Raw genomic sequence first — 13,136 nt, forward strand, 5'->3', positions numbered from 1 at the left:
AATTTTAACCTGATGATGAATTTCTGGAAGGATTTTACTTTACATAGTTTTAAACTATTATAATTTGAAATTATATACGTTTTTAAAATATACTAATCATACAGATACCGTAAGAACACGTGATAATATTTCTTGTTATTTTTTAATACAAGTGTATGAATTGTAATGATTACACTATGTTACATAAAGTACACAGTAATACATCATTTATAACAGTAACCATCAATATATAGAATAAAATATTTGTTTCTCAACAAATTTGGGAAAAGTACAAGCTCTCGGACGCTCATGTTTGTAAACATTGATTCTGCGAATTCGTAAATTGTCTACGCCTTAATTTCAAATGTCCTACAATATTTCCGCATAGCAACGTCGATGAAAATTCTTGAACTATCCAAGGAGGGTCCTGCTGTATTTCTCGAATATTCTGGAGCTCAGTTTTCTGACGTCATCAACATTTTCGGCTTAGCAACTGCTACGCGAATATTTAAGAACAGCTTGCCACGCATCGGGGCTCAATGTGCTTTTACTATCTACTCAGTCTTCAGTTGTAGCTCACAACTACGAAACTCAATCGTGTGCCTTGCAATGAGCCTACAGTACACAAGCATATAATTCTACCAGAATCAACAATAAAAGGTTAGTAATTCAACAATGAAGCTATAAGACTTATAGCAACTAAGTGCGCCAAGCCAAGCAGTCATCAGTACGTATTCTCAAAGTAATAGTAATAATCGAACAATAGTAATTAAAGAATTATAATTCCAATATTATGAACATCATTTTTTATTGATTTCATGATAAAACAATATTCAAGTATATTAATAAAAATGTAAATTCTTAAGAGATTGTATTTTCAATACATACTTTTATTGATTTTTCTACAAAAATGTTAATATGATGTTAATCACGATTGGCGTACTTTGTATCTTTTAGAATGAGATCGACATTATAGAAAATATCATCATTGTTCGTTTATAAGAATACATTTTACATGAAAGACACCTATTTCGACTCGAAATGTATAACAAAATCATGCACCAGATTTGAAATTTAATTTTTGACAATCGTAAATATGTATTTTAAAATATGTTTGATACTCCAAAAACTATAACATATGATTTCTGATTAATAATGGTATATTAAACATTCTTCTAAGAGAACATGATTGTGGTATTTCATGTTTCCGAATAAGAATTTTTATGAAAGTATTTTTTCAACAACTGGAAATATTGATAAAAGCTTTAACTACACGTTACCTTTGTTCATAATTACAATTTATATATAATTACACCTGAATATTAGGAAAGAGGGAATTATGGGAACTGATCCATACAAATACTTAAGGCATCAAAAAAGAAAAAAATAATATTTGAAAAATAAATAAATTTTTATTTTAATCGTTCATTAGTTAAATATTTCTTGTATTTACTGAGTGTTCGGGAATTCGAGAATTTTCCAAAGCCTTATGTTTCTTAGAATTCTCCAAGCCTTCTAAAGCTTTATAATTCTCGAACACCCTACAACGTTTATCTAGTCTTCTGATAATCATACCAATACATTGTGGCCAGCTCTAGCTACGCTGTCGCGTGGATATTTACCGTAAGTACACTTCGAGAACAGCTCTCTCTCTCTCTCTCTCTCTCTCTCTCTCTCTCTCTCTCTCTCTTAGTAAGGCCATCATAGAAGGAATACACATCATTCTTCAGTGTCTTACTTAAACGGCAGTCAAAGATGCTAATACCATCTCCATTTCAAGAAAATAGACTACAAGAACCATAGCAGAAGCCATACTTCTCACCAAGGAGTATGCATAATCCATTGCTGATCCTTATAGATCAGCAACAACTCCGTCACCAGCAACATGGAGTAACTGCATCGTTATGATTGAACTATGCACCACAGGAACAGTTCAATGCAACAGTATCGTTGTGGTTGAACATAGCTTACACTCTCCTATGAGAAGTAAAACTAACTCATCAATATAATGTAATTATGAATAAACCATATTTAACGAAGTCTGCACACACTGTATATTTCTACAGCCTATCCACTTAAGTCATCCATGCATCCGTAGGGCGGGCAGCAAATTAAAAATGAACTATCGAATAACTTAGCTAAGAACATAACATATAAATACTAAACATCAGTTTTTTATATAAAAATCTTTACGTACATTAGTATCACTATTTATAGTTTAAACATTACGTCTAATTTAAACGCAATATATGTTACATTAATTATACAAAATTTTATATCAACTTATCAGTTAAAAATAAAATTTTATATTATTCACAAAACATTGTAACTAGCTCTTTCTAATAATCTGGAGCTGACAAAAATTTTGCATTTTTCTGTCACAACCCAGTCTTTGACTATTTGAATTTTATATAATTTAAATCATAAAGTGGAGCATAAGTATAACATCTAGATACATTGTCAACATATACTTGTAAACATTAGTAAATAAATATGGATACATTAATTATATTCTTATCAAACAATTTTACGTTTATAATTTAAGATAAAATAGATTCTATTGATGAACATTGAGATATAAAAATAGAAATGAACCCGGTTAGTAGAAACTAGATTATTTATATGTACAAAAATTTTTTCATTTGTTATCTAATACATTCTTCTATAAATTAAAAATAATATCACCTACTTATTGTAATTGTAATATTAGTTATTTATCCAACAATCCAAACTGTTAGAATCTTTAGTATTATTTATTTATATTTAATCCCTACATTTTTAATTTGAAAATGTTTTCATTTTTAACAATTATTGTGGTGGATTAATTATTTTTATTCCTATATTTTAATTTACTGTGTTTATCATTCTCTATATTCTCGCATAAGCTCTGTATTTCTTTGTAGCATTCAGTTTTTAACATGTCCCTTATTCTTTTTTAATTATTTAATATTAATAATACTAAATTGGTGTTTTTTACTAATCTTCACTCTCTCACATTTTCTAAGAAAAGCATATATGTTATTTCTATTTTTAATTTTTAATATCTACACTATTCTGTAACTTATTTCACTTTTATATAAGAGAAATATAGTGTTTTTAAAGTTATAAGTGTAAAAATATAATAATTTTTTTAATTAAAAATTCATGTTTTTTAAAATTGGATATACATTTTTGTAAACTAACCTTCTTTTTTGATTTATTCCTTAGGTAATATTCTATTAATACTTAATTTTGTTTTTCTTTTTAGTATATTTCTTATTTATCATATTTATTGTCTCTTATTATTTATAATTATATAATGTTTTTTTAATCATGTTATTCTTTTTCGAATTATTATGTCTGTAAAATATGTTGTTATATTATACGTTGTACTTTAAATCTATTTATTTTTATATAAATCAAATTTAAGTCACTACATTAGTATTTTATCGATTCGACTGGAATAATGAAAATCAGATTAATACAATAAAGCGTTTACGGTTACAATAACTTATTGATTAAATTCTAAATAAGGATAAATGACCGATACTTTATTCATATCACATAATTAATATCACTAGAGATTCTAAATTTCATAATCAAAATATTTAATACAACTGAAAATACAGACGTAAATTAATCGCCTATTAACTTCGCTGACATTAATTTATAATAAGTGTTTAGTTTATAGAAATAACTGAAAGAATTAAAAAGATGAAATTTAAAATTATAGAATCATACAATTTGAAATTGTAAAAATTTGTTCAATTATTTATGTTTTATAACTTCTCATACATAATGATACTGAGAAAATGGAAAGTACACAAAGCAAACGAGTGGTTTATTTAAGATACGGAAAAATGTTAATTAATTAAAAATACATTTTTGTAATAAGTCTATATGTAATTTTAAACATATATTGTGAAAGTATGGAGATGATAATGAAATACTTATTTAATATTAACTTTATTTACTATTCTATATACTAATTTTGACTGGCATTAAATAGTACTGTTTAATCTTTTGTCTAAAATAAACTCCACTTATACTACTAGAAATAATAAAGCTAATAATATTAATATTTATTTAAAATATGTTTATTTATTTCTTTTAATAGTGAGAACTAATCTTCAACTAAAATTTAAAAACTGAACGAATAAGAGTTTTTTATTCAGAAGGATATGTTAAGATGTTTTATAATAAATAATCTATTTCTTTATCTTTTGAATTAATCTATTACTTAAACAAAGGGGCATTACACTTTGGTAATCCGAAGAATCATTGCAGTGTCATCAAGTATCTCAAAGTTTACCACTTCAAATAGGTCATCTGGGTAACATGTATCCCTTATTTTTTTCTTTGTTTTCATCAGTGTACGATAACAAAATGTTTATTTCATCGCTATATAAATCTTTTTATAATAATATGTTATTTATTTAAATGTATTTTATAGTATTTAGAATAAAAATTAATATTGTTTTGCAGTGCCTACGTATTTATTGTAGAAATAAAAATTGTGTTTTTATCTAATTGTTGTACTTTTAATAGATTATTGATAAGATTTTTTAATTAACTTGGATATTTAAAGGTCAATTAGAAGCTGAAGTAATAAATTGTACTACTGGTAAAGATGAGTTAGGAAAACCATCCAGGATTTCAAAACAAGGTCTGTTTGGAAAGTTCTACAATCTTTTAGGAAAACTTAATACCATTGATGACACTGACAAATTAATATGTCGTAATTATTTAGATGCTAAGGCTTCTGTGCACAACTATTCGGTAAGAAATTTTTCAATTTATTGTCGATTAATTGTCAAAACGAGATTATTTTAGTTTTGATATACAAAAAAATAATTTTTTTTTAAATAAATAATAAGTTATTAGTTTACAAAGATTTTAGGTACTTAGAACAATGTAAAAATTTGTCCAGCATAAAAATTAAAAAAATATGAGATGTTAAAAATAAAATATACCTTTATTATTAAAATTAAACACAAAAAATTTATTAAATTTTAATATGTTTATAAGATAATGAATGCTTGGAAGCATTGCATAAATAATAGAGTATAAGAACGTATATTTTATAGTAATATTTATAATTTCAGTTTCATTTTGATTGAAATTTACCTTTTTTATGTAATTTTTGCATGATACAATAAATTAGGTTTCCAGTATTGTAAATTAGAATGCATTGATTAATAAAATGATTCTTAATCGGTAAATATTTAAGATAGATAACTATTATTGTACTCATTAATACAATTATTGCAACTTTAATATTGATCTTAGATGATTTCTCATATATTGCACTCTAATCCCCATTCTTTCACATATATATGAATTTTTTAAAAATATGGGGTCTATTACATATAATTTAAAATTGTAGAAATTTTATTTTTATTAACACTTAATAAGATTGTTTGGGATTGGAGCAATTTCCAAGAGCTTTAAAATGGGAAAGGTACAAGCCGTCTGACTTATATTTGTAAACTCTCGAATACTCTACGCCTTAATTTGTGTGTTCTACAATATTTCAGCATGGCAACTTCAATTGTAAATTTTCAATCCTTCCAAAGTTTATATTTCTGGAATCCTTAAATTTCTAGAGCGTCAGTCTTCTAGGTTACCAGACCTTCGGCTTAGCAACACACCTATGCATTGTTGCCAACTAAGTAAGCTGCCATGCGGATATTTAAGATTAGCTCACTACGTTTAGGGGCTATCAGTTATTACTCTATACAGCCGCGAAACTCCGCCATATACCAGTCTGTCAGCTTTACTCATTATACGTACATAATTCAGGCAGACTCTGCAGCGATAAACTAGCAAGCCAATACAGTAAAGCCATTATCCAAGAACGAACATGACATAAGAAGTGCAATATCTACGCACTCATCACAGGATCCAGTAAGACAAATGAATTTCTGTGAATAAATAATTGTATCGCAAAACCCCGCAAACGGCTTGAAGTGCGCGAAAAGCACCAAGTAAAAAAAGACCATTTCTCAATACGTTACCATCACGTGGGGCATTATACGTAAAAGTACTAGATTTACGACCTCCTATTTTTAATGTAACTATTTACCACCAAGCACATTATATCAAGAGGTCCGGAGATTTACGACCTCCTACCTCGATACGTAGTGCATGCTAACACCACGTGGCATCTAACACTACTGCTAGATCTCACTGATTCTCACCACCATTTCAGAATCATCATTATTGTGTAGTCTGTAAAATAAAAGTCAATAAACAGCACGATAAGCAAATGTATTTAATTATTAAACAAATGCGCTAACCCTTCAATTTACGAACATCTGGAAGTTTAGTCTAATTCTGGACAAAGATATTGAGCATTTTCCTCTTTGTTATGAACTAATGTACTTTAAAAATATGCAGACTCGGCACTCACTTTTTATTTATAATTAACTATATGAAAAATATATTTAAAAAAAAATACTCTTAAAAGAAATAAACCCTTGTCGACTTATTTTAAAAACTTACGTTTATTTTAAATATAAAATTAAATATTTGTAAAACCAACACCTACAAACAGTAAATGATTGAATTATTTTTTATTGTCTTTTCAAAAATTGATTATTTATAATATTTCTAATTAAATTTTTTATAAATTTTTCTTTAAAAAGTGATTGGTATAATGCTCTCTTTCAGTATACGTATTAATTTATTACCGTGTTACTTGCTTTGATAGGAGACTGTTTAGAATTAGACTATGGTCATCAGTTTCTTGACAAGTGGAATGAGTAGCTCTTCAATGAAGTATTTAACACATCTGCTTTTCCTGCTTGGTATTTCGTTTATTTTACAACTACAATATAATGATTCTACGTTGATAATGAGAATCATTGGGATCTTGTCGTTTCTTGGTTTATACCACCCTGTGTCAGCGTGCACTATATGTGGGGGTAGGTCATCGTAAATCTCCGGATCCTCTTGGCATAGTGCGATTGGTAGTGGGTTACTACACTGAGAAGTGAGAGGTCGTAAATCTCTTTATCTTTTGGTGTAGTGCTACTTGTGATGTCTTGTCAAGTGTAAGAGTGCGGGGGGGCACCGTAAACAGAGTTGCGTATGGTACGGAAATTGTGTGTGGTAGCACCGCTAAGCAGGGTTGCGTGTGTGGTGATCGCGTTAGTGATTACTTGTTATGCCTTGTCTGTTCGTTGGACTTACTGGTCAAGGTTGGAAACGAAGAATGTGTTCGATCAAGATGCGTGATATTCGCTTAATTTGTAGAAGTGGAGGGTGCTGCGATGCTCCTCCAGCACCTTCTCCGTGCAAGTGTGGTTGTCGAATGCTTGTAAAATTCATAAATGTACTCTGGTGGTTCAGATGATAGTAGCCCGTTGAATACGCACGCGAAGCGGAAGTGTGTCACGTGCTTGCCTTATATATTCACGCGACCGTTTCAGTAGATAACAACAATGGATACATATGCAAAGAATAGACTAACTTGCGAATGTTCGAGAATATAAAAATATTTACAGAAATTCGAGAGCTAGAGGGATCAACAATTCAGAGAGCGGTCTTGGAAATTGCTTCAATCCTGAATATAATTAAAATTATCTGTTTAAGTAAAACCATTTCATCATTAATTTTTTAAATTAATATAAGGTATTTTGTAAATATATTAGGCTGTATGTTAGAATATTTTAATATTTGTATTGGCATATAGTATATAGTTGTATAATGCTAGGTACTGAAATGTGTGTGCTTCACCCTTGCTCTTAATGTGCAATCTCTAATTGCCCTTAACTATCAATATGGTCACTCATTTAATATAATTTTATTTCCGATTTTATAGGATAGGTTTACTATTTTTATATAGAATTAATTTAATGTAATATAGTTATTTATATGTGTGTACATTTAAGAAAAATAATATGCATTAACAACTCCTTAAACTGTAATTTACTAATAGAAATTATCCTGTAAAAGAAATGCATAACAATTATTATTTATATTTGTTATAGTTTTATTTCACCTTTTATGAAAAATTTTATAAAAAAATTTATTTAGAGTAATTTCAAATTAATTGTCCTTAAGGATTTTTTTAGACGTTTGATATGTCTGTAATCGGTTTATGTATAGAATAGAAATTAATTATATATATAATAAAACAGATAGATCTAAAAATAATTAAAAATAAGCGCTCTGTCGATAAAATGTGATATTTATTATGGTGTTATGAACTTGAAATCATACTTCATAGCCAGAATTTAATATATAAAATAGAATTTTTTGTTATTCATTCTTCAATCATTTTAAACGCTACCACGTGAGTTTTCTTCCTGCAACCGGATACTTATTACAATACTTTTTTGAATTTTGTATTTTACATTATTCATTGTTTCCTAATTTATAAACGATATTAACGATTACTAATTCAATCTTAAGTAATGTACATTTCTTTGATAATAAATAATATATTTATATGGAAATTAATTAAATTATACACTGGCCTTCTAAAATGTATTATTATATTAAAAAAGATGAAACTTCACATGCTCACATAGAATGCAATAAGAATAAATATAAATAATAATAATAAACAATATAAACATAGAATAAATTGATATTGAAATTTATTTTATATAGGTTTACACGAATCGAGTATTTTAAGTATCTAAAAATTCAATATAGAATATTCATATAAGTACTTTTAATATCCACATAACATTTAAAATATTATACATAAATATGGTAAGTTTATTACATTTATAAACAGTGAGAATTTCAAGTAATTTAACAATTTTTTGCCATAAAATACGATAAAACCTACAAACATTATGATAATTATAATCAGAAGGTATAATATCTAAGTTTTTTGAAAATTCTCTTGACTGTTTCGTCGAGCTGCATACATACCGTGCGTGTATGAAATTATCAAAATACATTTTGGAACATAAAGTCATTTCTGTAAAATTCGTTTTATTATATATTAATATATATATATACGATTTTATCATTAAAATGTTTATATTGAATTTCATTAGTTTATTAGTGAATAATTTATAGTAAAATATAAATTCTAGCATTTTTATAAATTGAGAATAACATATTTATTTTGTATTAATATAGTAATGATAAATAATTTTTCATTTATGGAGAACGATACTAATCAGCCTATCATAATATAGATTAATTGAATCAATTAAATTGTGATGACAAATTAAAATATATTAATAATAAAAAATAAATTAATTATTGCAATTATTTTATGTGTATAAATTTTTAACAAATAAAAAATCTAATTTAAATTGTATATAACTTAATAAACTATTTCCGACGAATGCATAAGATTCATAGAATTTTTGACGAAGTCATTATTTTAAATATTATATTTTTTAATTATTTTTGATGATGTACATTCTTACCAGTTCAGAAATGTTTAATACCTATAGATGAAAATTTTATTTACGCCTATTAACTCAATAAAAAGAACAAGGTAAATATATTGGTTTTTCTGGAGCATGAATAATTTATCATTTGCATGAAATTAGTGCAGAAATTGGAAAAACTATCATACAATTAGTAAAGTGTAAATTGGCTCAATCTATCACGATGAGAAGTTGATTTGAAAAATTTAACCACGTAGTGTAAAGGTTATATATCAGAGTTAACGAATCAAACGTTGTTTCATCGAACCTTCACGACACTAATGATTTATTCGATGTTCATTTTAATAAATGTAAGATAACTAGTCATATTTCAGATTTTGAAGACATCCATAAAACTACTACTAACGTTACTGTGAATTGAAAATTGTAATTGTAAAGGAATTGCATAAATTGTTATTAATGAAAAATCACAATCAAAAATTCCGAAATTTGAATTTAATGAGACTAATATTAGACTATTAATACTATGATATTGGACAAAAATTCTATCTATTATATTAATTATGTCAATATGAGAACTCAGTTTCTTTGCATACTTATCAATGTCATATTTGAAAAAACTAAAAGAACATAAAAGGAGCATTGAATGTAATCTCGTACAGAAGTCTTTAATTTTTCATAAGAATAATAGCACTTTGTTTACACTTTGTTTATATAATTGGTATGTTCAATAAAAAATTAAATAATTAATAAAATTTTATTTAAAAACTAGTAAAGTAAAACTTTATTTAGTAATGAATATATAATTACATAAGAATCAATAAAATACTCATATAAATCACAAAGGTAATGCAAATACCCATATCTTCGAACTTTGTATACAAACAGCGGATAAAAATAGTAAATTTTAGTGTAATACAAAAAACCAGTGATTGAATCAAGGAAACTATAAAAGTAATACAAAATGCTGTCAGTGAATTAAAAAATACACTGCTATACCATGTAAGGATGGTAATGAATATCAATTTCAAATAATAGTTTTAATTAGTATGTACATAAAATTATATAAAATTATACGAACAAATTATATAAATAATTTAAGGAAAATAATGACGCAAACAATCGTCATAATGATGAAACATAAACTTTATAACTAAAAATAAATGGATGTTTTTAATAATTGAAATAGATAATTGAAAAATAAATAATTTATATAAGTATTTATTGTATTCCCAATTTATCATATGCATTTATTTTTAATATTTGTTTCAGTTAGCTAAACGTCAACTAAAAGATGCGTTTATCAGAGCTCAACTAGGTGCTTGGGTAAAAAAACCTATGGAACAAGATATGTTCGAAGTTAATATATAAAATTTACAATAAAGAATTAAAAATTTGGTCTAACAAAAAGAATTAATATTTTTAGATTTCTGATTAAAAATAGATAATTTAAATCACTCTCTGTAATTACATAACAAATTTAGATATATACAAACCTTATTAATAGATTCTATAAAATAAGATAGTTAGTAAAAGATTGAAAAAATATAGTATTCTAACTGTTAAAAATAAGTTTTACTCTATTTTCAAATATTAATTTATGGTTGAACTTAAAATCATATAACATTGAAATTTTTTAACATTTTATTTAAGTTTACAGAATTATTGAAATTGAAAAGGAAAATGCGTATATAATTATATTTATATATATTTAATATATAAATAAAAAAGTTTTAAATTGTATTTGTTATATCGATTAAAAGTAATGTGCATGAACTCTGCCAAAAAACAACTTTAAAAGTTATTCAGCATCGATAGGTGGCATTGAATATTTTCCTTAGTTTATTCCATAATGTATGTATTTTTATGAGAATTTAAATATTTGTATTACTTTAATAAATGAAATATTCCAAATATTTAAAAATAATGACCAACATTTAAAGTAAAAATGTCGTTCACTCATCGTAGATAAAAAAAAATTCATTCATTTTCGATTCATTTTTTTTTTTACTATTGATGTAATATTTACTAATTATATTATTAAAATATTTGAATAACGGAGTAATATATCGTATTTCTTACGAATGACAAAATAAACCTGTTGCAATAATACATATCAGTCAGTTTTATTTAATAAATTTTCAAAATTATATTATCACATAATTATGCAAACCTAAATTACATTTAATAATATTTATATATTTTATTTATACATGTATTATGTAGCTGGTAAGTTTATGGTATATTTGTAACTGTAATAGTATTATAAGTTATTTATAAGTTACAATATTAGTTATAGATTTTTTCAATACTTTATTGTATAAAATAATTATTAATGGCCTCGAATCTCAAGCATTAAAAGAATAAGCTAAGATGTATTAATTGATTCTTTATTATATATTAGGCAATTCCACTATATTTAAAGTAAGGTTAAATATACGTATATCCTTTTTATACATCTTTTATTTAAAACATATGCAAAAATTTTGGTTTTGTTTTTTAATATTCTAAGATAAATAAGCTCTTAATTCTTAATTATAATTGTTTAGGATTGAATTATCCAACAATGAGAATTTATTGTTTTTTTTTAATCTATGATTCCATTACATTTTAATTTATTATAATGCGTGATATTTGAAGTAGTCGTTACGAAAATACTCGATGTATTTGAAGCCTTATACCGTATCCGCATAGTGACAAACGAAGATTCTCAAACGTACTAAACCTTGCTTTTCAAGAATTTGACAGAATCTCCAAGAATTACAAACTTTAAATATACGAAATCATATATAAAGAGCAACAGACAACGAAGAAAATCAGTCATGTTGAGTAAGTCAAAGTGAAAATAGTGCAAATCATAACAGTTAAAGTTCTATATGTCTGTCTACGTGAATCTGCAAGGTATAATTATTTGCCTACATTATTTATTATATTTTGTTGGCCAGCTTTCGGCGCGCCCTCCGCAACTTGACTCAAGTCAGATCGCATTGAAGGCGACGACATCGTCTGCCATCACCAGCAAGCTATTTATCATCGTTTATTGTTATTACGGTTCAGCGCCACCATTATCGGTAAAGCCTCTGCTATTTGAATATTGTCAGACCGCTGAAGAGGGTGCCGATTCTCTCTGGTAGCCACATTCATACTATAATTACTGTTACATTTCGCTAGTACATTAAACACCCCCCTTTCTCCACCAGTAAACCGACGGTACGGTCTAATCCAACCACCTTGGTCTTCGGACCATTCTGGTGGCTAGAATTCCAAACAATAATACTAGTAATAAATTTTTTTTATATACATATATTTTATATATTAATTTCTCACATATAATGGATATTTTTAACACACTTGTAAACATATTCATATCGTAGTATCCATTCTGTAAGAAATATTAACTGTAATGTATGTATGAAACATTTTTAGATACATATACAGTTTTGTAATCAAACATTATTAATATTGAAATCAAAATTGTAGTCAGAATTTTTCAAAATGGTGGTAAGGGAAAGTGAAATAAAAATTAAATGTTTATGAATGCTTTCTGTTCGAGAATGCGAGACCTTTTCCTTTTTTATCAATGCAATAAAACATCTGGCAAGTAACATCGAAAAGTTTGTATTTAGATATCAAATTTTTCTTGCTCGAAATTATCAAGCACTAGTGTCATAAAACATCTAGAAAAACAATACTATAAACACGGGAAACCCATAGTTAGACATCTGCATTTTCATCCGCTCGGTAACTACTTCAAGCATTACTGCAAGCGGACCTTCCTTCCCCTTCCTGCTGTCGACAAGTTGTAATGTTGTCACC

The 13,136-nt window shown here is 26.5% G+C and overlaps 1 protein-coding gene across 2 annotated transcripts in view; it reads left to right on the forward strand.

The window, feature by feature from the left end:
- Positions 1–10,798, forward strand: part of Adar (adenosine deaminase acting on RNA) — a 29,336-nt gene extending 18,538 nt beyond the window's left edge. The window contains exons 6-8 of one of the 2 annotated variants that reach the window (XM_011497704.1): positions 4,547–4,737; positions 10,593–10,679; positions 10,747–10,798. In XM_011497704.1, coding sequence (XP_011496006.1) covers positions 4,547–4,737; positions 10,593–10,679; positions 10,747–10,758 — 290 coding nt within the window. In that variant the 3' untranslated portion in view covers positions 10,759–10,798. Of the gene's footprint in view, positions 1–4,546; positions 4,738–10,592; positions 10,687–10,746 lie in introns of those variants that run through there. The other variant, XM_011497705.1, reaches the window with a different exon arrangement.
- The last annotated feature ends 2,338 nt before the right edge of the window (positions 10,799–13,136 follow it).

This window comes from Ceratosolen solmsi, unplaced genomic scaffold (assembly GCF_000503995.2).
Source record: "Ceratosolen solmsi marchali unplaced genomic scaffold, CerSol_1.0 scaffold47, whole genome shotgun sequence".
Lineage (NCBI taxonomy): Eukaryota > Metazoa > Arthropoda > Insecta > Hymenoptera > Agaonidae > Ceratosolen > Ceratosolen solmsi.